Source organism: Hetaerina americana, unplaced genomic scaffold (assembly GCF_022747635.1).
Source record: "Hetaerina americana unplaced genomic scaffold, ioHetAmer1.1.p SCAF_5, whole genome shotgun sequence".
Taxonomy (NCBI): domain Eukaryota; kingdom Metazoa; phylum Arthropoda; class Insecta; order Odonata; family Calopterygidae; genus Hetaerina; species Hetaerina americana.
The window spans coordinates 1,391,463-1,416,631 of NW_027287095.1; the positions used below are offsets into that span (position 1 = coordinate 1,391,463).

General features: G+C 44.3%; 1 protein-coding gene across 1 annotated transcript in view; it reads left to right on the top strand.

Moving 5' to 3' along the window:
* The first annotated feature begins 1,770 nt into the window (after nt 1-1,770).
* The window catches only part of LOC139693482 (uncharacterized), a 575,772-nt gene continuing 552,373 nt past the window's right edge, over nt 1,771-25,169 (top strand). The window contains exon 1 of the mRNA XM_071591659.1: nt 1,771-2,247. Coding sequence (XP_071447760.1) covers nt 1,771-2,247 — 477 coding nt within the window. The remainder of the gene's footprint in view (nt 2,248-25,169) is intronic.

Here is a 25,169-nt window from a genome sequence, read left to right on the forward strand (position 1 = left end):
GCTTGCGGCGGTGGAGGTCGGGGATGGGGGAGGGCGAGGCGGAAGGAGGGGCGGGGGAGGGGAAGGAGCGCAGGCGAGCAAGCATCGCGTCCGGAACGGGCCGGGACTGTGGCGGCGAATTTCGCCCCCCCCCTCCCTACTTCTCCCTCCGCCCCCTCCCCCCTTACTTCTCTCTCTCTCTCACTCCCTCTACCAGCCAGTAGTCTCCCACACGCGCACCTCACGCACGCCGGGGCGCTCTGTCTCCCCGTCAGAGGACTCTGCCTCCTTCCGCGTGCTATCCCGCCGACGACGTCGCCGTGCCAACCCACACGGGGAGGGTTTTCCTTGCGTGCCGAGCGAAAGGGGATATACGGGCATACACACACATACACACACAGGTGCCCACCCACACTCGCACATGGAATCACAAGACGTCAAAGTCGTACGTATAAGTTAGCGAGGGGTGGGATACGAAAGAGAAAGAGTTGGGTGGCATTCTTCTCTCCCACCTGTCAATTTCTTTTTATATTCTTCCTCCACGTTTCCCTCTCGCTCTATCTCTCTCTCGAGAAAGACGACCTCTCGGTCTCGTTTCGTCGGTGTTTTGTTTTTCTCGGCAGTGGGCGCGGGAAGGTGGAGTGGGATTTGAGGTGGGAACGAGAGGAAAGAGTGAGGAGGGTGGTGAGGTGCGGGGGGCGGGTCCGCTTCCGTTTTGTCTTCTTTCCTGCGGGGACCGAGTGCGTCGGGGGCACTAAGCGGGGCACACGCGCGTGTCGGGGCCTATCCCATCCGAAAGTAAAACAAAAAAATCCACACGTCTCGTCTCGCCGCTTTTTGCTCACGTTCCCTCGCGTCGGACGGACGTCTGTGCGTTTTCGGGAGGAAAGGGGGAATGAACAGGTAAAAACAAAAACAAGAAGGGGAAGCGAGGGTCCTTTCGCAGTCGCGGTGAACTTGAGAACTCGCGTTACCGACTCCTCTCCAGTCCCTAAAAACTCTCTCGGTGCGTCCGGCAGATCGGACGCGTGTGAACAAACTATTCCGCGCACCTTCTAGAACCATTGAAGAGTTTTAAATTTTATATCACCCCCTCTTTGCTCCCCCTTTCTCGCTCCCTCACCGTTGAGGAACGCGGAGAAAGGCGTCGCTGGACACCAAGTAAGCGGAACACGTGGTTAACGCAAAGACGTTTGTTTATATCTGTCACCAGGGGAAAGAGGAAGCAGTGGCAGCAAAGAACTCGTCCGACTGGAAAATACGTTCACACCCGGTTTTCTTCGGTGCCAACACCCATCCGTCTGCCTCCGTCTTGACGGGGAAGTGAGGGGATCTTCGCCGGTGGTGCGCCGGACTTGGTGCAGAATTGAAGGAGGAAAGTTCGTAAGAATACAGAGAGAACTCGCGTGTGTCCTGTGGTTCTAACGTGCAGACATGGTCTCGTGTGCTTCCCTCGCGGCGGACCCAACGGATAATGGTGTTCGTACCGCAAATCCCTCCAGTGCCTCCCAATAACATAAGTTCAGAAAAATTCTTCATTTGTTCCTTTATGTTACGGAAGCACTCGGCAATAACGACAGCTCCTCCAGTGGCCACGAGGTTCTGAACACCGACACTCGTGTTTGTGTGGTTTCGTGTATTTTGTTGTGTTGTTAGTGAGAGTGAGTGATTTTGAGTCCACATTCACATACTCGTGGGGCGTTTCTCTCATATTCTTCCCCCGAAGGAAAAGGGGTGACGAAGGGAGATAAGGGGACAGTGTCGGGGAATCGTCGGCTGAGTGATCCGGACATGGAACGCGGCCTCCGACGACGGGCGGAAAGCGCTTTCTCTGTCCCGGCCTCTTCCTCCAACGCCGTCGCCGCCTCTGGAGGAGGCAACGCCCCTTCCGGAGGCGACTGGCCCTCGTCCTCTCTCGGGAAGTCCTCCGGCGGCACCAGCGGTCGCCGATCTCCCGCCTCCCGCGAGATGTTTGACAACTTCCAACCGTGGGTGGTGGCCACCTACGGCGACGCCGCCAAGACAAAGACGGTCACCCGGAGGAAGTACGCCCGGATTCTCCGGACGCTGCGCGGGGAGTCGTCGGGAGGGTCCGGGGCGGACGGCGCCAACAGCGCCGAAAACTCCAAATTCCGCTTCTGGGTGAAGGCCAAGGGCTTCCGCGTGGGGCCCCCTCCCGGCCACCCAAAGAGTCCATCCTTCGAGAGGACCTCGATCCGGAGGACGTCCACGAGCCAAGACCCGCCCCTCTACGTGCCCACCGCCACTGTCAAGGTAGGGAAGATGGCACGATCTGCCCCCCTCTTCTTCCAGAGCTGCGCCCCACTGCGCCTCCGTGGTGCGGGGCCAGTCGTCCCGCGGCGGGCAAAATTGCGGGTCGGGCGACCGCACCCGACGAAGGGAGGGCAGGAGTGGCATCGGGTCGGGTTGGCAGCACTGTCGAGGCGGCACGTGGGTCTCCTACTCCCCCTTCGTCTCTCTTCCCGTCCTCCCGTTATCGCCCGGTCGTTTCTGTTTTGTTTCCACCCGGTCGGTGTATGTGTGTGTGCGCGCGCGGAGGGTGGCGAAACTTCTCCCAGGCGCACGCGACGACGGCGGGGATCTGCCTTTGGGATTACCGGGAAGGAGGTAGGGGGGCGGCGGCGGGACGGCCGATTCGAATTTCGCCGAAACGAGGAGGCGGCTCGGGAGGCCGCGTGGCCGGCGGCGCGGCGACCGTGCCCGCTCCCGCCCGCTCTCGCCCCGATCCCTTCCATCCCTCCCTCGCTCTCCCTCCAGCCTTGGCGGCAGCCAGCATTTGCATTCTCCGCCAATCCGATGCTTGCATCCCATGGATTTCATACGCATGCCCGTCCTCGTCAGAATTTCCTCGCCTCCACGCCGCTCCTCGTCTCGTCTTCCCCTCTGTTCCCCTTTCCCCCTCCGGCCCCCTTTCTCCCGCTGTCCCGCTTCGAAACTCTTCCCTCAACACGTGTGCCGAAACTGAATGGCATGCGTCAAACCATGCGACAAGAAATATTCTTCCCAGCATGGCCGCCTTATTCTTTTACAGTGTAACCGCATTTGTTTAAGGCGTCCAGAGTTTTATAGCACACGGCATTTCCTTTGAAACGAAACGAAAAACGAGGATAAAATTCACCAAATTAAGTGCGGGAGATATTTTTTCACTCACATTTAGTTCCCTGAGAAGGGAAAACAAGAATAAATATTTAATTTTTGCCTTTCTCAAGAGGAACTGATATGGTGCTTTATAGTCAATTGTGTATTTAAATATTCAAAGAAACCTTATCTGCGAATTCAGAAACCACATATTGCATGATTATTATAGGGTTGCACCGTTTTCAACTAGAAATATAAGGCGCGAGTGAAGTGGAGAGATTTACAGGTATTCTGAACTTAGTTTCATTCGGAAAATTTGTTTCGAACTTGTATTTTCCCAGATCATGTCGAATGTGTTTTTAATCCATACAATTCATTCTTGCAATCAGTGAAATCATGCAATCGTCTACAACCAACGAATATATTCAGCGTTCAGTTCCATGTCTTAATGAATTGCTTTGTATTTTTATTTATCCATACCCTGCAAGCAACTGCTAAGGTGTGTGGCAAGGGGTTAATACACGCCAGAACAATTTCCCCGAACATGACCCTACCGCGGTCAAACAATGTTATTATGATCCCCTATCGTTCGTGGGAAAAATGGCATCTTAAATCTATCTGTTCTACTCTTAATCTATCTAATTTTATTAGCATGATCTGTCCAGTACGATGGAGGTAATAATACATTTTCAACGTCACTGCTAAAGGGACATACTTCCAATGTATGCAAGAGCCTCAGTCTGTTATTTAACCTTCCCTCCGTGAGTGATTCCCAGTCTAGCTGCTCCAATAGTTTGGATACGCTACTGAGTGTATCATAACAACTTACAAATCACGCTCCACTACGCTGCAAGCGATCCGATTCGGAAATTAATCCAACTTCGTGAGGATCCCATATACTTGCAGCATATTTTAAAGCAGGCATAACCAGCGAACGGTGACATTTGTCTTTGATATTTTCATCGCATTTACCAAGTACTCTTCTAATAAATCAAAATTTTTTGTTAGCTTGCACACATATTCTCCGTATGCTTTTAACCCAGGATAGATCGTGAGTGAGGGTAACGCCTAGGTATTGAATTGAGTCTACACTTTCAATTTCGGTGTTCTCGATGCAGTGGGCGTTCGGGTGGGAATTGGTCTTTTTCCAAAAATGTATGACTACGCACTTTTTTAAGTTTAATTCTAATTATCAAGTGTCGCACCAGCGTTGTCTAGCATTAAGATCATCTGACAAAACTGCTGTATCCTCAGGATTACGGATATCACGGTAAACCACTGCATCGTCGGTAAATAACCGTATCTTATTGGTCACTATGGAGTAAATGTCGTCAACGGTAAGTAGGAATAAAAGAGGTCCGATTACACTTCCCTGGGGAACACCTGAATTATCTTGTACCGTATTAGAGCTAACTCCATCTATCACTAATCTTTGAACCCGACCATTCAAAATGTATTCATGCTCAGTGGTGGGATAGTCGTCCGAAGGAAATTTCAGTCAGCGGCCCATCAACCTCTCGTCGAAATCTGCATACCGTGCTTATATATTTGATATCATATGATTTATCTCTCGTTATTGGGCTAAATTAATGATTCCAAAATTTTTTACTGGTATACACTCTCACACAAAGCTAAACTTGGATGGGTTTGTCCATAACTCTTTCAATGAAAATGTACTTCTCTTTCGTTGAAAGTTCCTACGAATCCAGTACTTGCGCAGTAGCTTTATTTAACTACTCCTTAAAAGAAAATGGAGTCTAAATTTTATGAATCGATATCATTTTTAAAAAAACATATCCCTGAAATAACACACAGACCTGATCGCTAATGTAATTCACTTTTCTTGCAAGTTTCGAATGCTGTCTCTACGACCGTCTTTTATAAGCCAATTCTTATACTACAGTGTTGTTTTTGTACGGAAAACGTCTTTTACAATAGGAGAATGACAAAATACCCTCTATGCTTCATAAAGGCTTTCAAGACTGGTGAACAGCGCTCTTGTCTTTATTTGAATCTTTTGTATCACTAATATCGTCCAATTAACGAGAATCATTTATTTTTGTTCTTCTGGTATTACTTGATATTCTTCTTTTTCTTAGTTTATGTTCCATTTTTCGAACACTGATTTGTGCATGCTCCTTTAGATAGTTTTACTGCATAGAAATTAAAGATATCTTGAAGCGTATACTGGTAAAAAATCTTTGAAATATTTTGATAACTTCATATATTAAGTGTTTGAATGACACCAGATTGCACGAACATAAAGAAAAAATCGAAATATCTTGTTGTCATTAGGTCACAGTTATGCGTCAAGTTTGGCGTCATAACGAGTCGGTGGTGAAAGCTTGTCATATAGCGATTGGTTAAATTTCGCATTTCGGAAGGAATACCCGTACATCACTTGACTTGGGGCGCCATCACAGAGATCTTTCTTAGCATTACATGTTCTTTCCATTTTTTTGCATTGAGAGTTCACTTATCATCCAAATAATGAGAAATTGTTTGAAAGTTAAAAAGAAATCACTAACTCAAAAGTAATGAGTAAATTTCTGGCACTACGACGGCGTCTATCGACATTTTGAGAAGACTAATACTATATTCGTTACTTTCTTTATATTCATTACAATACACTAAGTTAAATCCCGAAATTAGATTACAGTAAATAAATTCCTCGTGATCTGTTCAAATGTTTCCACTGTTATCGATGATGGATGTTTATTAGTTCAATTATGTTATAATTGGTTGTTTGAGGTTTGAATTTATGGAATCGATTCATTTTATGAAGAAAACTTTATCTTTTTAATTCATCCATGTTTTCTTTGCACTCCACCCGGGTTTCGAAGTTCAGTTTCATGTTTCACAATTCTTGTAGATTTTCAATTTAGGTACATACCCCGATTCTCCCATACAACTAATGTAAAAGGAACAAAATAGCCTCGTCTGATACGGGATTCGAACCAGTGCACTCGAGCTGTCAGTCTAGTGAGGTGCCAAACTGTCTGCCACATTAGGTCCAACTGTCGTGGTCACTTAAGGATATTAGCGGTTTTTCACTAATTCTGCCATGCATCCTACACCTCTCATTAAATTGGGAACCTTGTGGTGTTTATTGCGAATATTGTTTATCTCAGCCAATCTATCCATCCGTCACTCTTTCCAGTTGCCTCCACGGAAAACAGCGTCCTCGGTGTTGCTGAGCCATGGGATGATGATTCGGGAGAAACAGTTCGTGTGGGAAGGGTGTGATGTGCCCGACCGCTTCTCGTGGCGCTTGGGAGCCGCTCTAATTATTAGCTCACTGTGGTTTTTATCCGGGGGCGGGGGGACTCGTTGTAAGGGACGTGGGAGGGCGTGGCCGGGCATATCTTCTCTCAAAGGGACGAGGGGGAGAAGCAGTCGGGAAACCTACTCACTCGCCCGCCCTCTCGTTGCCTGCCTGCGTTTACCGCTACCCGCCGGCATGGGCCGTTTGAGACCTTTGACTGCGCCGGGAGGTGTCCGCATCAAAGACAAATTCGCTCCCTTCCCCATCCTCCGTCCCCCCCTCTCTCCACTCTCTTTCCCTCTCCAGTCCGGTATTCACTCACTTCTCCATTTCCAGCTTTCCATCCTCCCCCTTCTCCTGCGTATCCCACTTCACTTGATTGCCCCCCCCCCCCCCGCTTGTGGTATCCTACGAGCGTTTCCTTATCCATTTACGCACCAGCGCACCGCATGTGACTCATTTTGTCTCTAAAATTCCAGGAATCAGATTCCAAGGTTTAAATTCTGGACTTCCACGTTTAAACTCTATGTGACCGTTGGAATTAATCTTTATGTATTATATGTTCCAATCCTTCAGCCGCGACATCAAATAAAATGTTCATGTTTTTTGCACATTAATACTAATTGAGATATGCGCATTATATTGAGTTTATCTTATGTTAAACGTCGAGGCATCGTGATTAAACCCCCTTGTTTCGTTTTGCACAATGTTGTTTGGGTAACTTGGGCCAATTACGGTTGTTGTGCGATAGGGCGGCGATTAATTCAAGAGGGATTGGAGAAAAGAGACTATTGCCCAGTGCTAACCTCACCTGCCAGCGAATGATCGAATGTTTTAGCACCTTTTACTGAGGAGGATTTCACGAGTTTTAGCAATGCCGAGTTGGAATTCTTGCGATAGAACTGCCGAACAACCGAGAGCATCGAATTAGACATCATAAAAAATGGGAGAAATAGAGAACAATACTACATTCCTCACCCTTGCCAACTATCAAGTTCTTCATCATCTCTTCCCTTGTGTGGGAACTCGCAGTGTAAGGTGTGTATGGCCCTAAGGGGAAGTCACTGATTGAGCCATGCGAGGGAGTTGCTCTTTGCTTGGTCCGTCGCGCGGCGAGTGGTCGTATCTGATTGTGGCGTGATAGCGACGGGATGGCATTATAGGGAATTATTTGAAGATAGGAGTGAGATCCGTCCTTATGCTGAGAAACAAAACTGGCGACACTGCAGGTATAGAGTGAGGGGGTCCCCTTCCACATACCATTGCCAAGAATGCGATTCCCCTCCCGTGTGCCATACTCTCCCTCCCTCTGTGCTCATCCACCCGATTGGAGGGAGGACACCAAGTTATTTCATCTATTATGTCCACGGCAGAGTTTTCCCACGCTCATCTCGGATGATACCTGGTATATCTCCACACCAAGGCTTGAGTGTTATTAGTGGATTGGTTCAGGCACCAAACTCGTCCGAGATATTACTCTGGGGGCTTTAATGTAAAAGGAACTTTTGTTTGTTCTGAACTGATAGTTGGTGCCCGCTATTTTTATGGCACCCCTAAGGTAATCTCCCTCCCTAAACTATGCGAGGAAGGGAAACGCCCGTCCCTAAACCTTCCTATTTCTCTAAGATCTCTGGATGCGTGCGTATCGAGAGACAGAATTGAAAAGCTCGCCAGCGACTAAAACCGGATGACGGTTTGCCTTCGCGAAATATTCTATGCGAGAAGTCACCATATATCGCAGTCCTAAACGCAGTTACTTGCTAAAAGGACAAACCACTGCGAAGACGATAAATCACATGTATATAGGGCAACGATAGACCTATCTTTCATGGGCTTCCTACAGAAAACCACAAGGCATGGATTTGAGGGCACATTTCAGACTCTCTCCTCTCCCCCTCCTCTTACCTACGGTCGTGCTGGTCATCTCTATTCCTTTATTACGATTCTTATATCGCCGAGGAGAAGTTTTGTTCTATTTCCATTTTTCCCCATTTAACGCAGAAACCAAAGGGTTACCCTGTCCTCATGATGTGCACGAGAAGCACCGCCACCCCATGGGCGGAAATCTCGCAGTGTCCATTGTGCTAGAAAAAAATACAGAGACTCCTTTGACTGTGTAAAGTAAAATGTTTAAATGCTTCATCACTTGACACGGTACCAAAAGACTTATTGGTATGTCTGTTTTCTTGTTTCAATTTTCAAAATCAATGGTGGTTTAATTAGAAATATCATTATTGTTTAAATGATTTTGCTGCATTATAATTTTTGACAGAAAAATACTAAATTAATTTAAAAGCTCAAATGCATAACCAGAGACCAAATCTTTATATCCTAAAAGTTTCAGGATGTTTCCCATTTTTTTGATTCAGAATCATGGTGACGAAAACACGTCGCTAATCGTCCGGTCGAGCAGGAAAGACGAGTTCTCTTAAATATTGCGATCCAGGGAATAATTTAGCGATTTTAGCTTAGTTTAGTTTTCAGTATCCTTCAAGCCACCACAAGAGTGTGTGGCAGTGGGTGATCACACACCGGACTAATTTTGACCTGGAATACCTTCATCCTATAGCGCGGTCGGACAAGCTATTCCAGATCCTTAATCGTTCGCGGAAAAAATGTCATCCCAAATCCATCAGTTCTACACTTAATTTCTCTATTGTTATTGACATGATATAGCCTACCGTAGGACGATGGGGCTAATGACACATTTTCAAAATCATTCCTAGTGAGAATCCTTTGCGAGTTTAGCGTGAACCCGACGACGTATGTGGTTGTCGTAACAATTACTTTCACTAATTGAGTGCCATATGCGTATACTTATTTTTTCCAAGAGTCATATCTTCAGTTTGGTCAATAGTCACTAGATAGTATTCGAAACGTGAGGATTATGGGACAACACTTTTATTCTAAAATGAAAACAATAATTTATTAGTTTAGAAAGGGCGAAAATGATTTTCTACAAGCATAAAAATCCAATCGAGCAAAGTTTAATGGATTTGAAAATCGTCCAGCGGTTCGTTCGACTGTCTCTCCGACAGGAAATTCCCTCCTCTTTGCACTCCTCCCCCGTGGGGATCACCAACCGGACTAAACTATCTAAATTTCGCCTGAAATGAAGCCGTTCGTCCGTCAGTCTCTTCGTCCCGCCCTCCGCCGACCTTTTCTTTCTCCCTTTCTCTCTCCCTCAATCCCCTCACTCCCTCCCTTTTTCCCTCCTCCGCTCACTCCACAGCTCTCCGCATTTTCCATTCCGCCCGCATTTCGAACGAAAAAAAACAGCGTCTAAAAAAGGAGCTTTGCACTGCGCGGTGGAGTCCACAAGCTCTGCGTCTCCGCCCTCCGGAAGCATCGCTGCGGTCTGTCTCCCTCCCTCCCGCTCCCATTCTGCCTCATTCGCTCCCTCTCCAATCCTCCCGGCCCGCCGCCTCGCCCGCCCCCCCGCCGATCCGCCCACGCACAAAGCCATCCCCACCCGGTGAAACTCCCTCGAAAAAACCCGCATGCCCGCTCGCTCGGCTCCCTCCATTTGCCCCGTGGATAGACAAACCATCCCGGCGACGGCGTAGGTATTCTGCTGCTCGCCCTCGTTCACTGCTGTATGGACCCGTAATCCACGCCCTTCAGTTCGGCCCTGGGGACGTGAGGGGAGGGTTTCGTGAATTTTTGAAAAAAAAAGGTCACAGTCAAGGGTCCGTGACTTAGCTCGTCCGGCGGCTTCGGTTGAGTCGCTCCGCCAGGATGGACAGTCACAATGGTGTCGGCGGCGATATCCGCGCTGACAAACAATCCCTCTCCCTCGATCTGAACTCTGGTCTCTCCGTTACTGCATTACGTTTCTTCTTTCCCCGAGATGCTCGTTTTCTAAAACCCTACAATGCTTGTTATCATGATAACTGCATAGCAAATTACTCCAGTGATTGTGCTTGCCGCGGTATGTTTGTGTGTATATATACGAATATATGCACGCACATCTATTTTATATATATGACTTGGGTATATATATATATACATACACACACCCAAGCCATGTGATTTTTCTGGTACCATATCTTCCTTGGAAACCATTACCGCCACAGGGAAAGGAGCTGGCCCCTCTACCCTGGTGTGAATTTCACACGACGTCGGGCTTAGTACTGGGTGAACTCTACCACTCTATCACCTACCAAACCGACCTTCGGGTTGATTACTGTGTTTATGTATATACATAAACATATATATATATATATATATATATATATATATATATATATATATATATATATATACATATATATACCTGTATATATTTTTTTTAAGGTAATCTACCGGTTAAGGTAGGTTTTTGGATGGACACAACTAACCACCAAACAGATATTTTATTACTCCTAACAAAACACAAAATCCATCATCCTACTCTATATCAGGTCCCTCTTCATCTCTGAGTACTTTCTTCCTCCCTTCATCCCGTCCAACATTCCTATCCTGTTCCTTCCCTTTCCTCTTTTGCCCAACATTCTACCCTCTATCACAGTCTTCAACATCCCACTGCCGGTCAACACCCCCTTTATCCACTTTTCCTGCCTCCATAGGATTGCTCCCAACAAACCCCTCTCTTCGCCCACCATACCAAGTACTTCCTCATTTGTTTTCTTCTCTGTCCATTTCACCTTCTCCATTCTTCTCCACACCCACATTTCAAAAGCCTCCAATCTACGTCTATCCTCCTGCTTCAATGGCCACGTTTCCGCACCGTACATAGCTACGCTCCATATCAAAGTTTTTACGAGTCTTTTCTTAACATCCTTACTCAAAGTCCCTGTCATCAACTCCCTCCTCCTTGTGAAAGCCTCTTTGCCTAGCGCAATTCTTCTCCTTACGTCCCTACTACTTTGACCGTGTTGGTCCAAAACACTACCGAGATACGTAAACTGTTCTACCTGCTCTAGTTTTTGCCCTCCTATTTTAATGTTAAGCTTGCCCTTTTTCTTTCTAGAAAATCGCATAACCTTTGTTTTATTAATGTTGATTCTCATCCCATACCTGTCGCACTGACTTTCCAATTCACTCAGCAATGCTTGCAGCCTCTTGGCTGACTGACAAACTAAAGCTTTGTCATCAGCAAACCTAACTGATTTTACGAATTCCCCGCCCACTTTCATTCCTACCTCTAGTTCTTCCCATGCCTCTTTGATCATTTCCTCTGCATACAGGTTGAACAGCAACGGTGATAATGGGCAACCCTGCCTTACACCCCTTCCTAACACTGCCCATCCTGACTCCCCGTTTCCCACCCGCACCTGAGCAGTCTGAGACATGTACAGGTTGCGGATTAGCCTCCTTTCCCTCCAATCTATTCCTATTTTCTGCAGAATACTCATTAGTTTTTCCCAATTCACTCTATCAAACGCTTTTTTGAAATCTACGAAACAGGCAAATACCTCCTGGTTGTGTTCTATATTCCTCTCGATTAATAATCTCATTACTGCAATGGCATCACGCGTACCTCTCCCCTTCCTAAACCCAAACTGATCATCCCCTAAGTAATCATTTGCCCTACTCTCTATCCTTTTGTTTATGATCCTGAGAACAACTTTAGCTGCGTGGGATATCAAACTAATTGTCCTATAGTCCTCACATGACGTGGCCTTTACCTTTTTCGGAATAGGAACTAAAACTGATCTCAGAAAGTCTTCCAGTTGGATTCCCTCCTCATAGATACTACGGATCAGCCCATATAGCCTCTTCCTCCCACATTTTCCTAAGCATTTTAAAAGTTCCCCGGGAATGTTATCTACCCCCACGGCCTTATTTAGTTTCATCTCCCTTAATGCCCTTTCTATCTCATTGTCTAGTATGCCTGGGCCTAAGCTGTCTTCCTCTACGTCATTTTCTTTTTCAATATCTAACTTTGTTGGTCTGAGTTCTTTACTATACAGTTCTTCTATATACTCCTTCCATCTCTCTTGGATCTTTCCTGCGTCAACTATTACCTTACCCGCCTTATCTCTAACTGTTAGCATAGCTCTTCCTTTCTTACTTCCCGATAACGATTTAACTTTGCTGTACAGCGCACCGATTTCACCCTTCCTCTGCAGACTTTCCATATCCTCGCACTGCGTCTTCCACCATGCTTCTTTTGCTTTATTTGTTGCCCGCCTCCATTTATTGTTCAATTCTTTGTACTTCATTTTGCCTAATCCTGTATTTATATTCTTCCATTTTCGCCGGTCATCCATCTTAGTAATCATCTCATCCGTGATCCATGGTTTCCTAGTCCTTTTAGCGTTAACAGTTCCAATAGTGTCTTTTGCGGCTTTAGACAACCCTTTCTTGATCATTTCCAATTTTTCTTCGATTGTACTTAGCTCTTTACCATCCTCCATGATTTACTCTACCGCCTGTTTGTATTCCTTCCTTTTAAAACCATTTAATGCCTCTGCATTCCATTTTCTAACTCGCCGCCCCTGCCTTATCTTTTTGAAACGTACGCTACATTTCATAACAACTAAATTGTGGTCTGAGTCCGCATCCGCTCCCGGGAAGCTGTGGGAATTTATCACACTGTTCCTAAACCTGTGTTTAACCAGGATATAATCTAGCTGATATCTTCCTGAGTCACCTGGCATTTTCCATGTATACCTGCGTCTTTTGTGGTGTCTAAACCAAGTGTTGGTGATGACTAACCCCTGTCTCCTGCAGAACTCAACTGCTTTCTCCCCGCGGTCATTCCTCGTGCCTAAACCGTAGTCCCCCACCTATTCACCATCTCTTCCTTCGCCTACCGTCGCATTCAAATCCCCCATCACTATCAAATGTTTCCCTGCAGGAACACACGCGATCATGTCCTCTAACTGATCGTATATCCTATCGACCTCTTCTTCCTTATGGTTGCTCGGTGGCATGTATACCTGATTAATAACTAAGTTCGTCGGTTCTGCTTTTATCTCCACTAGTAGTATTCTATCCGTTACCTGCTCTATGTTGACTACGCTTCTTCCTACCTCTTCATTTAATACTATGGCAACCCCTCGTTGGCTCTCGTCCCCACCGCTGTATATTATTCTATACTTATCACTCCAGTAATCCCCGCTATCTTTCCATCTCACCTCGCATAGACCTAAAATATCTATATTTCCCCTTTCCATCTCTCGCTTAACATTCTCCAATTTCCCTGTCCTCATCATTGTCCTAACATTCCACGTTCCTATTCTAACTAATTTGGTCTTCTTCTCCTGCGTCTTCTGTCCTGCTGCTGCTGGTTTTCCCTTGCAAGGGTTTCGTGGGATGACGACCGCGGAAGCCTTGCCTCCCCCGCTGCCGGGCACGACACACGGCCGATTGGGCCGGGCCCCGTGGTTGCCAGGACTCAAAATATCTCTATTGTCCATCATATTTTTCTAGGGAATGATAATTGAGGTGGTTTCCCGTTGCCTTCCTCAATAGTGTTTTTAACGTGACACCATCACTTACTGGCCGCCCCACTGGGGTCAGACGCCATTGCAGCCGCCTCACTGAGGAACAGACGCCGCGTGGACTACCTTTTGTCTGGCTCCTAACCTTCGACCTATCTGGCATGGGTGACCCTACCAGGAGCAATTTTTATTACTCCCGCCAGCACAGCTCTAGGGGTCATCGGAACGCACAAGCCCTTCCACCACGTCAAGGTTGTAGTCCGGGGAGGGACCTGTATATATATATATATATATGTATACAGGTATATATATATATAATTATATATATGTGTGTATATATATATATACACATATATATATATATATATGTATATATATATGTACTCACGGACGTGAATAATTATGTATAAAATTTAGCACGGGTGGACACAGACAAAAACAAAAAAGAGACTCATTAAGTTTCGAATTTTCGGTGGTCGCAGCCACCTTCATCAAGGAAGAGAGGGACAGAACTATTGTCTGTTCTGTCCCTCTCTTTCTTGATGAAGGTGGCGGCGACCACCGAAAATTCTAAACTTAGTGAGTCTCTTTTTTGTGTGTTTCTGTGTTTTTGTCTGTGTCCACTAGTGCTAAATTTTATGCATTATATATATATATATTATATATAATGTGTAATACATATCATGAATATATATACATGTATATACGGTATATATATTATGCATTATATATATATATATATTTATATTTATATATATATATTCATTCACATCAATACAGACATGAGGAAAATGGATAGGAATACTTATAAAGGACGAAAATAGGAGAGGTGGGGAAGGCGGAATAGAGCAGATCAAAAGTGCAAAAATATTTCCTTGACCGGAAGTTGAACCACGGATCTTTCGACTCGCCGGGCCTCATCACTTGAGCTATCAAGGAAACGTAATTTGTACTGAAATCTATGGGGGGTTAATGCAATCACGTACCTTGATAAACATATCGATATATGATATGCAGCATATATATATAAACCATAAACACGGGCAGTAATCAACTGAAATTACCCAAACGCCAGTTTGGTAAGTGTCGGTAGAGTTTACCCAACAATAAGTCCAACGACATGTGCAATTCACACATCAGGGCCAGATCCTTCCTCTGTGCGTTTCCAAGGAAGTTCTGGTACCCAACTTGAGGGAAGCTCTACCCATGGTCTGTAGTTCCTGCTTTCCTATTATATATATATATATATATATATATATATATATATATATTAATGTATTGATTTTTACGACCAAAGTCTTTCACAGCCCGTTGACCAAACATTCAATTTAAGTTTGACTGAACCTGGTCTTTCATCACCAAATTCCTCAAATACGAATTGTTTTAGCATAATTTTCTTCCGTATTTCAATCCTAAGAATTTTTTACTGCACCCCTTCATCCTTCCTTTTTCACAGTTACTTCCCTCACACCCTTAAAGCTTCTCTATTTTACTTCCTTTTTCACTTGTTGTATGCTTGTCTATTGATCTTCCTCGCGGGATTGTCCCTTCAATTTTCAAATCTGTTTTGTTTCTAACTGATATATTGAGCCTCAAATTGTGTCCAATTCATTTAGTTCTTCCTTACCGTAGACTTCTCCATGTTGTCCTTTCATCATTTACTCGTCTACATACTTCTTCATTCCTCATTGTCTGTTCATTATGCCACTACATTTTTCAGAATAATAGCAACCAAATTTGCCTGAAGGGAACATACTTGTTGACATATTCCAAATGCGTGTCTCAAAGAATCAAATGATAGTGAAATTATTATTATTATGTTAGCGGTAGTTTGTCGTTTCCCTTTATTCTTTCAACGGTCCCTGAAAACCATTGCATATTCTTGTGAACTAATAAAATTTTTTGTGGGATACATTAATAATTGTTAGTTAAAAATGTCACTTAGAACAGTTCTTCTCACAATCTAGCATATCATATACATATGCATTATTCCCACTATTCCAACACTTTTACTTTCTTTCATCAATGTTTTCTAAATACTTTCCAACTACCCATACCTTGTTCTACGCATGACTTAGATATTGGAATAAGTCATCCCTGGGTGTTTGCCATATAGAGAGCGTAAGTTCGTAAACTTGGTCCGTCTTGAATATTGAGAGGCATATTATATTTATTAACGAAATAAATCAATGGTGCGAAGCACTGTTATGACTTATTTGAGCTGACCTTATTAATACATTTCACATCGCAATGAAGTTTTTTGGTCCTTTTTCAAAATTTAATATGCTGGTTTTAGTTATTAATAGTTCACCCAAAATGTTTACTCTTGACGCCATTATAGCGCCATGTTGTTCGAAATATTTTTGTTACCGAGGGAGTATTTAATTATCTCTGGACAGCTACAGGGTAGGGCAAATCGGAAGGTTAGGCTTGAACTGAGTGATCCCTAAGAAGAATAAGATAATATAAGAATTATCTGAATGAAACTTTGGAGGTAAGTTCTAGGCATACCTACTTAATCAACTTGTAGATTGATGGCAATGCCGTAATGATAGCACGGACCCCCATGAAAAACACCTGGGGGTGCATAACTCGATTAACTTAAGTGAGCGAAAACCAAATGGGTTTGATTGATTTGTTCATCGTATTAAGATGAAATGTTGGTGAATGTATGTATTTGGAAAAAATTGGAATTAAATTGTTACTGAATTAACTGAGATGGTATTCATTCCTTTGACAAAGAGTGTGGTAGGAAAACCTTACCAAGAGAAATGATTTATAATTTCACATTTATTAATAATCTACTCCAATAAGTCCACTGTGCTAAATATTAATCGGGTGTCCGATGATATATGGTTACTAAAAAACTTTGTTTCAATATGTTGAATTAGCATCTGGTTTCTCCCATGGCATGTTACTCGTGATCTCGTAGTAGTAGTAGTTTTTAGGGGAGGCGACCGACAGCTAAGGTCATTTGCGCCATAGGGGATGGACAGGAAAGGATGTAGGGTGGAGAGAAACCCGGCGTCGGCATTAGCCTACTCTTTACGAAAGACGCCAAGGGGTCCGCAGTTTAACGTCCCATCCGACGGACGGCGTACTCCCTCAAAGTGCCCTCCACAAAGCACCTCAAGTAGGGATCGAGATACCTCTGAAAAATATTCAACACCGCCGGGATTTGAACCCGCGCCCTCAGGGTGGGAAGCCAGTACGTTAGCCCCCGCACCATCTTGATCCCCGTGATCTCGTAATTAGGTAATTTTGATACGAAATTAATTCATCTAATTGATGAAAGAAATTCGAAGGAGATAAATAATTGAGTGAGAAAGATGCTGAGGGGTAGAGAGATACTGTTGTTTTTGTAGAATGAACAATATATTTAAAAAAATGAATATCTGAATATGGCAAAGATGAAAGGAAAGGGTTGTTCGCATGGTACTGGGACACTTAAAGATAATCCCGCAGTTTGCAGTGGTTTCCCAAAGATTACCAGTTTGACGCATATAGAATGGTAATACAGTAGATTGCATTAAATTCGCAAGCAGTTATTTTTATATTATTTTTTAATCAATTATAATATATATTTTATTGTCTGAATACGCATTGACATTTAAATTGGTACCTTTTTTGATCAGTGATATTGGGGAGGATATATATATATCTATGTATACAGTGACTATTGAATATTAATGCATTAGATTTCGTTAAATGTAGCCATAGTTGTCTACTAAGACGTTCCAAGTATATCGCAAAGGTTTAATAGCGAGTGACATTAGGACCTTCAACATCAAACCTAAACACGATGAACAACTGGCTAAGATGACAGGTGGCAGGTATGCACAGCAAACACTTGTTGTGGTTTACAAGGGACAAAATATTACAGAGTTTAGGTTTTATGTCTGCAAAATCTCCATTGGAGCAATGCTTTGATGCCTGGACTACATGTATGAGCGGAAAAGCATTATATTTTAATTTTGTTGGTTGAATTTTCCTTTTGGATCTGAAGTTTGAGGGACACTTAGTTTTGTGACCGGAGTTAAAAAGTGAAAGCATTGACTTTCAAGCCATTCTATGTTGTATTCCGTAAATAAATATTATTTTAGAAAATTGAGGAGCAAGAAATATTTCTCCATTAGCGATAAAAATATAATATCAATGTTGCATATGCACCTGCATTCAGAAGCCATGTATCTTCTGGGTCTATATGATTGGATGTTATCTTTTGTTCTACATTTGATTAGCCAAACAATTTTATTCAATAAGCTGATTTAATTAATAATATCATTTTCGCAGAGCTCAGTAAAAAATGTATGCATACTGATTCGGCAGGCCTTGTACGGAAATTGCTTCTTCCTCGGTATTTGAAAGTACTACTACTGATCAAGCGTACCCAAACATGGGCGTACATCCAATTTACTTGCCATGCATGGGCTTTAAGGAAATGTATATCTTCTACCAACAAGACAAAGAACCGCTTCACTAACACCATCCTCAGGTGTTGCAAGTTGCAAGGATACGCCTGGTCTAAGACCTCACCGTTGAATTTCCCGTATTCCCTGATTTAAAACCTGCAGATTTCAATATTTGTGGGAAACTAAAAAAATTGTGTGTATCTGGAAAGCTAACTACACTAGTCGTCCTATGAAGAGGCATTAAAAATTTATGTAAAGCAGTCTCACTGGAAATTTTGGACGTTTCCCAAGAAATAGTTATTGAGTATACTAGTAAATAAATGTTTGGAAGCAATATATGCCACATGGGGCCCCTCTTCTGATGATAAAGGTTTGTGATGTCAGATTAAATTTACCCGAAAGCAACATCTTTGGCCTGTAAATCGGGCTTATAATAATGATCTATATCATTATAGACATTTTACGACAACACCTAAGCCCTAGGTGAAGGTAACCCCCCCTGGCGGGAATCGACTAAGCGACCTGTGGGCTGGCAGGCGAGGACGTGACCCCACCGCCACCGGGTCGGCATTAAAATACTCATAAAACTGTCAATCTCTTGAACGGTGTATACATGTATTTTCTGGCTTTATATTAAGAAATTTGTACTTATTTTTCATTTTTAGAAACAAAATATATTAAAATTATCTGAAAACTTCACTCTTAAGTAACTCTTACATGCCCATTCAAATTGCAGAGAAAGCCAGTGTTAAACAGTGAGCATTTCTGTGTATTACAATTACGTGTAGAATTTGTATACTTCTATTACCCTAGAGGAGCTATGATTTATTTGGTAGTCTGTCTTTTACGACATCTGCTCTTTAATTAGTTATAGTATTCCAAATTGTTTCAGGGGTTTTTTATTTTGTAGCCTGCCGTGTTAAGTAACACTGAGTAAACTTACGCAAACTTACCCCCCAAACCTAATACCTGTAGTCTCGACTAAGAAAACGCAAGCCTAACACCCCGCCCTACAATTATTCCTGCTTCAATTTCGCAAAACATTCTTCATCCCTTCATTTCATCTTAACATGCCTATTGTCCTGCCTGAAACTCGATTGCCTAACGCTTCCCTACCCTCTATCAGCAGTCTTGGAACTAATTTAGTGGGATTTAATGAAATGACTGAAGGGAGTATACAGGGTTCGTCCGGAAAATAAGTGTTCTGAGCTCAGGAAAAAAAATTTATTACACTTTTACATATCTTAAGCTAATATTCCTCTAAATAGGACCCTTATGAGTCGATACACTTGTTCCAGCGGCGTTCCCATTCCTGGAACGCTCCCACGAAGGCATCATCGGGAACCTCTCGAAGACTCGTCGTCGACCTCTTCTCTGCCCTCCACGAACATCTTGTGCCACCGAAAGATCATGTTTCTGAACATGGCTGACTCCCCGTAAGCCTGGTTAATCATACCGACAGTTTCGGTAGACGATTTCCCAAGCTTTACCGCAAATTTGATGGAATAACGCTGTTCCAAAAACTTCGGCATCGCGTTCCGTGACGTGGGTCGAGCGTGGAGGTTCGCGTTAACAGAGCTCCTCACTACACCACAGCTCAGAGCCGACTGCCTTTTTCAGCGTCGCTTGCCAACATACCCCCCTCCAATCGCAGCCCGTCAGAGCGGTGCTGGGCGCGCCTGGAGCGGCGCGCCCAGCCCAGGTCCACTTATTTTCTGGACGAACCCTGTAGTCCTCACATGATGTAGCCTTTACCTTTTTCGGAATAGGCACTTAAACTGCTCTCACAAAGTCTTCTGGCCAGATTCCTTCCTCATAAATACTACGGATCAGCCCATATAGCCTCTTCCTCCCACATTTTCCTAAGAATTTTAAAAGTTACGTGGGAATGTTATCTACCCCCACGGCCTTATTTAGTTTCATCTCCCTTAATGCCCTTTCTATCTCATTGTCTAGTATGCCTGGACCTAAGCTATCTTCCTCTACGTCATGTTCCTTTTCTATGTCTAACTTTGTTGGTCTAAGTTCTTTACTATACAGTTCTTCTATACATTCCTTCCATCTCTCTTGGATCTTTCCTGCGTCAACTATTACCTTACCCGCCTTATCTCTAACTGTTAGCATAGCTCTTCCTTTCTTACTTCCCGATAACGATTTAACTTTGCTGTACAGCGCACCGATTTCACCCTTCCTCTGCAGACTTTCCATATCCTCGCACTGCGTCTTCCACCATGCTTCTTTTGCTTTATTTGTTGCCCGCCTCCATTTATTGTTCAATTCTTTGTACTTCATTTTGCCTAATCCTGTATTTATATTCTTCCATTTTCGCCGGTCATCCATCTTAGTAATCATCTCATCCGTGATCCATGGTTTCCTAGTCCTTTTAGCGTTAACAGTTCCAATAGTGTCTTTTGCGGCTTTAGACAACCCTTTCTTGATCATTTCCAATTTTTCTTCGATTGTACTTAGCTCTTTACCATCCTCCATGATTTACTCTACCGCCTGTTTGTATTCCTTCCTTTTAAAACCATTTAATGCCTCTGCATTCCATTTTCTAACTCGCCACCCCTGCCTTATCTTTTTGAAACAGACGCTACATTTCATAACGACTAAATTGTGGTCAGAGTCTGCATGCGCTCCCGGGAAGCTGTGCGATTTTATCACACTGTTCCTAAACCTGTCTAACCAGGATATAATCTAGCTGATACCTTTCTGAGTCACCTGGCATTTTCCATGTATACCTGCGTCTTTTGTGGTGTCTAAGCCAAGTGTTGGTGATGACTAACCCCTGTCTCCTGCAGAACTCAATTGCTTTCTCCCCGCGGTCATTCCTCGTGCCTAAACCGTAGTCCCCGACCTCGTCACCATCTCTTCCTTCGCCTACCGTCGCATTCCAATCCCCCATCACTATCAAATGTTTCCCTGCAGGAACACACGCGATTAACTGATCGTATATCCTATCGACCTCTTCTTCCTTATGGTTGCTCGGTGACATGTATACCTGAATAATAACTAAGTTCGTCGGTTCTGCTTTTATCTCCACTAGTAGTATTCTATCCGTTACCTGCTCTATGTTGACTACGCTTCTTCCTACCTCTTCATTTAAATACTATGGCAACCCCTCGTTGGCTCTCGTCCCCGCCGCTGTATATTATTCTATACTTATCACTCCAGTAATCCCCGCTATCCTTCCATCTCACCTCGCATAGACCTAAAATATCGATGTTTCCCCTTTCCATCTCGCGCTTAAAATTCTCCAATTTCCCTGTCCTCATCATTGTCGTAACATTCCACGTTCCTATTCTAACTAATTTCGTCTTCTTCTCCTGCGTCTTCTGTCCGTTTGCTGCTGGTTTTCCCTTGCAAGGGTTTCGTGGGATGACGACCGCGGATGTCTTGCCTCCCCCGCTGCCGGGCACGACACACGGCCGATTGGGCCGAGCCCCGTAGTTGCCAGGACTCAAAATCTCTGTATAGTCTATCATGTAAATCTTGGGAATAATAATTGAGGTGGTTTCCCGTTGCCTTCCTCAATATTGTTTTTAACGTGACACCATCACTTATTGACCGCCCCTCTGGGGTCATACGCCATTGCAGTCGCCTCACTGAGGAACAGACGCTGCGTGGACTACCTTTCGTCTGGCTCCAAACATTCGACCTATCTGGCATGGGTGACCCTACCTGGAGCAATTATTATTAAGGTTGTAGTCCGGGGAGGGATATATATATACATATATACATATATACATATATATATATATATATATATATATATATATTATATATATATATATATATATATATATATATATATATATATAAAAGCGGTTTTCGTTTTTATGGATATTTATTTTGCACATTCTTGGGATAATCTTCGTTGCAAATCAAAGGCATTTTAAATGTGAAGGACTTCGTCAACAGCAGTAAAAAATGATCAGAGGCATATCATGAGTAACACATAGTAATATTTGCGCTGTCAGTATCCGTAATGCATTTCCTAAAAAATATTCCTGCCCTAAAACGTTTCGTGTCTGTGTTGGGAATTTTACCTAATCCTTTTACGTCCTGTTTACCTTGATATTTTTCTTCTCATCGTGTTTTGTAATATCTTCTTTGTGTTCTGCAAGCATTAACTGTTCAATCCTTCATCATTTTATTGAAGTAATGATATTTGGTAGTTAGGGCTGCATGGATGTACAGTTGTTTTCATGCTAGTGAAAAGGTGAGCAAATAGACATGATAAAATGTACTCTTAGTTGATTGCATTTCTTCGTAAAATGAAAACTTTTAAAATTTAATTTTGTTTTTAAAAATGGAAAAAACACGTCCTGAAATAATCCTTAAAACTCGGCCAAAATTATATTATCATATTTTCGAATTTCGAGTGTCGCGCAGAGGAGCTAGATTTGTAAAACGTTGTTGTGGTAAACTTAGAAGCGTATCCAAAATATTAGATCAGCTAGGCTGGGAATCACTCATGGAGCAGAGGTTAAATTACAGATTGAAGCTCTTGCATACATTAGAAGGATATCTCTTTAGCAGTGATGTTGAAAATGTATTATCCATCTTTTCAACAAACGTCAGGGGTAGGGTCATGTTTGGGTAAATTATTCTAGTGTGTCTTCACCCCCTGCCTCACACCCTGGCGGTGGCTTGCAGGGTATATATGAATAAAAAGTAATAAAAAATATGTGTATATTATCAATCGCATCTGCCCCGAAAATGGAATGCTCCTTAATCCACGCTTTGAGTTTGTAACGTTCGTTGTCAGGGTGATACTATATTTTGAGCATACCAAGCTCTGGCCAGTTCTCTCATTCTTTGCTGTTAATTTTTAAAAATGTGAATTATTACTTTAGTTAAATCGCTTTATTAAGGATCTAGACGTAGGAGTCGAGTTTCTCTAACACGTAATGTTATTTTCAGTTTTTCAATTCATACCCTTAAAAAACGATATTTGTGTTTGCTTGCGAAAACATTGAACCCAAGGGAGTAGGTAAGAAAAACTAACCAAACACGGCACCTATTATTAGTCTTGCAGGTAGTAGCAGTCTAGTAGATAAATTAGCTAGTAACCAAATTACTGGCATTTACTTCATGATTTTATACAAACATGTATTATATCCTATTACTAATGGTTGCTGCGTTTTCAAAAGCCATTGCTACTATACACCTTTCCAATTAATTCCGTATCGATATTGCGGGAGAAAATGAGGGGATGGACATAATTTTTACTATAAACTAGGGAGAATGGCAGCAATACTTTATGCGAGGATGAAATATACTAAAATGCATACTATACTGTTTGCTTAGCCGTTTCAATTATTCCATCACCACATGACATCTTTCGTAACTAATTGCATGCTCGCCCCAATTAATGAAGGTGATCGATGGACAAGAGGGTCATAGGAATCATTAGCGGTCACGTTGTAAAATTAACGTTTCGTAATTTTAAGGAAGGTACGTCGAGCAAGATGTTATTATTCCTGTGAGATGAAGGAAACGTTTCGAAAAATTCCTAATAATTGCCATCCTGTCGAGTAACAATCCCCTGTTTTTTCGATGTAGATGGTTAGCTTTCCTGAGTAATTGATAAGCATCTCGACGACGGTTCCTAAAACCGAATTATTCACGCTCAAGTCACGGATCCAGTTCGATAAGTGAGTCGCCGCCGTGTTTCGCTCACCTCTGCTTCTTCTTCACCGACTTGAAAACAAGTAAAGCTCCCCCACCCTCCTCATCAACCTAATTGCATTCCCTCGAGCCATGCACCGCCGCACCCCTCCTACCCTCCCCCCGGCCAACCCCCTCTCTCCGCCGCCCCAAGAGGGTGACCGTCGGCCCGACACGTTTCCGAGGCCTCCTCGACGAGAGAGATGGGTGGGCGGCGGCGACGGGTGCGGAGTGGGGCGAGGGCTAAAAGGTATCAGGGACGGGTTGGTTGTGTGTGTGTGCGTGCGTGAGTCATACGCGCCCACGCTTCGTGAGCGCACGAACATGCACACGCACACACACACACAGTCAAACGCACAAAAAACACAGACACACGAGAGCACATGAATGTTCAAACACACACACACACGCACACCGCTGCCTCAGTGTTTAACCCCGGAGGCTAGCACGCACCTTTAGGGGTTGAGGGAGAGAAAGAGAGAGAGAGGAGAGAGTGTGGTCTCGTGCGAGCGAGGGGGCGGTGGTGCTATGGCGGAGGGCGGTGGTGCTCTGAGGGGGGGGAGGGGGGGGAAGGGGGTTGGGGGTGGGAGAGTGAGAGAGGGGGTGAATGCGAGAGCGGCGCGGCACGTGATGCCATAGAGAGATTGATTGGGGGAAAAAAGGGGAGTGAGGGGGGGGAGAGGGACGGGTGGGGGATTAGCGGACGGCGAGGCGGGAATGGGCGGGCAGAGGGAGCAGGGGCGGCGACCGAGTTTCGAGGGGAGGGAGAGGCCACCACCCCCGCAGGCCCCTCGTCGGCGTATGTGCGTGCGTTCTCGTGTTTGTGTATGTGCGTGCGGTTGGGAAACGGGGCCCCGGGGGGTTCGTGGGGCGAGGGCAGGGAGGGAGGTGCATGGTGCCGCGTGAGGGGAGGATTTGTGGAGCGGGGGAGGGTGAGAGGGGGGGGGGAATGGGGTTGTGGAGTGGAAATGCGACGGGCAAAGAGAGGGGTTCGTCGCGGATGTTGAGGAGGAGGTGGAGGTGGGGGCAGGAGTCAATGAAAAGGAGTCTTCGTTACGAGATGAAAGGAGGGGGAGGGGGGGTCGGTGGTAGAGGAGGAGGAGGAAGAGAGGGCGTTGGCAATGTTCTCTCGTTAGGGCGGTCGCCCCACAGGAGACGGGCGACCCCACGCACTCATCATCACATGCATATAATATTTGTGGGCGGACGTGTGTCTGCCGCGTGTCTATGTGTGTGTGAGTGCGTGTGTGTGGATCTAAGGGACGCACACGGCTGACTCCAGCTCGTCGGCTGCGCGAGAATGTGACTAATTTGTGGTGGCTGACCGAGGGTGTTGATTGAAAAGGAATT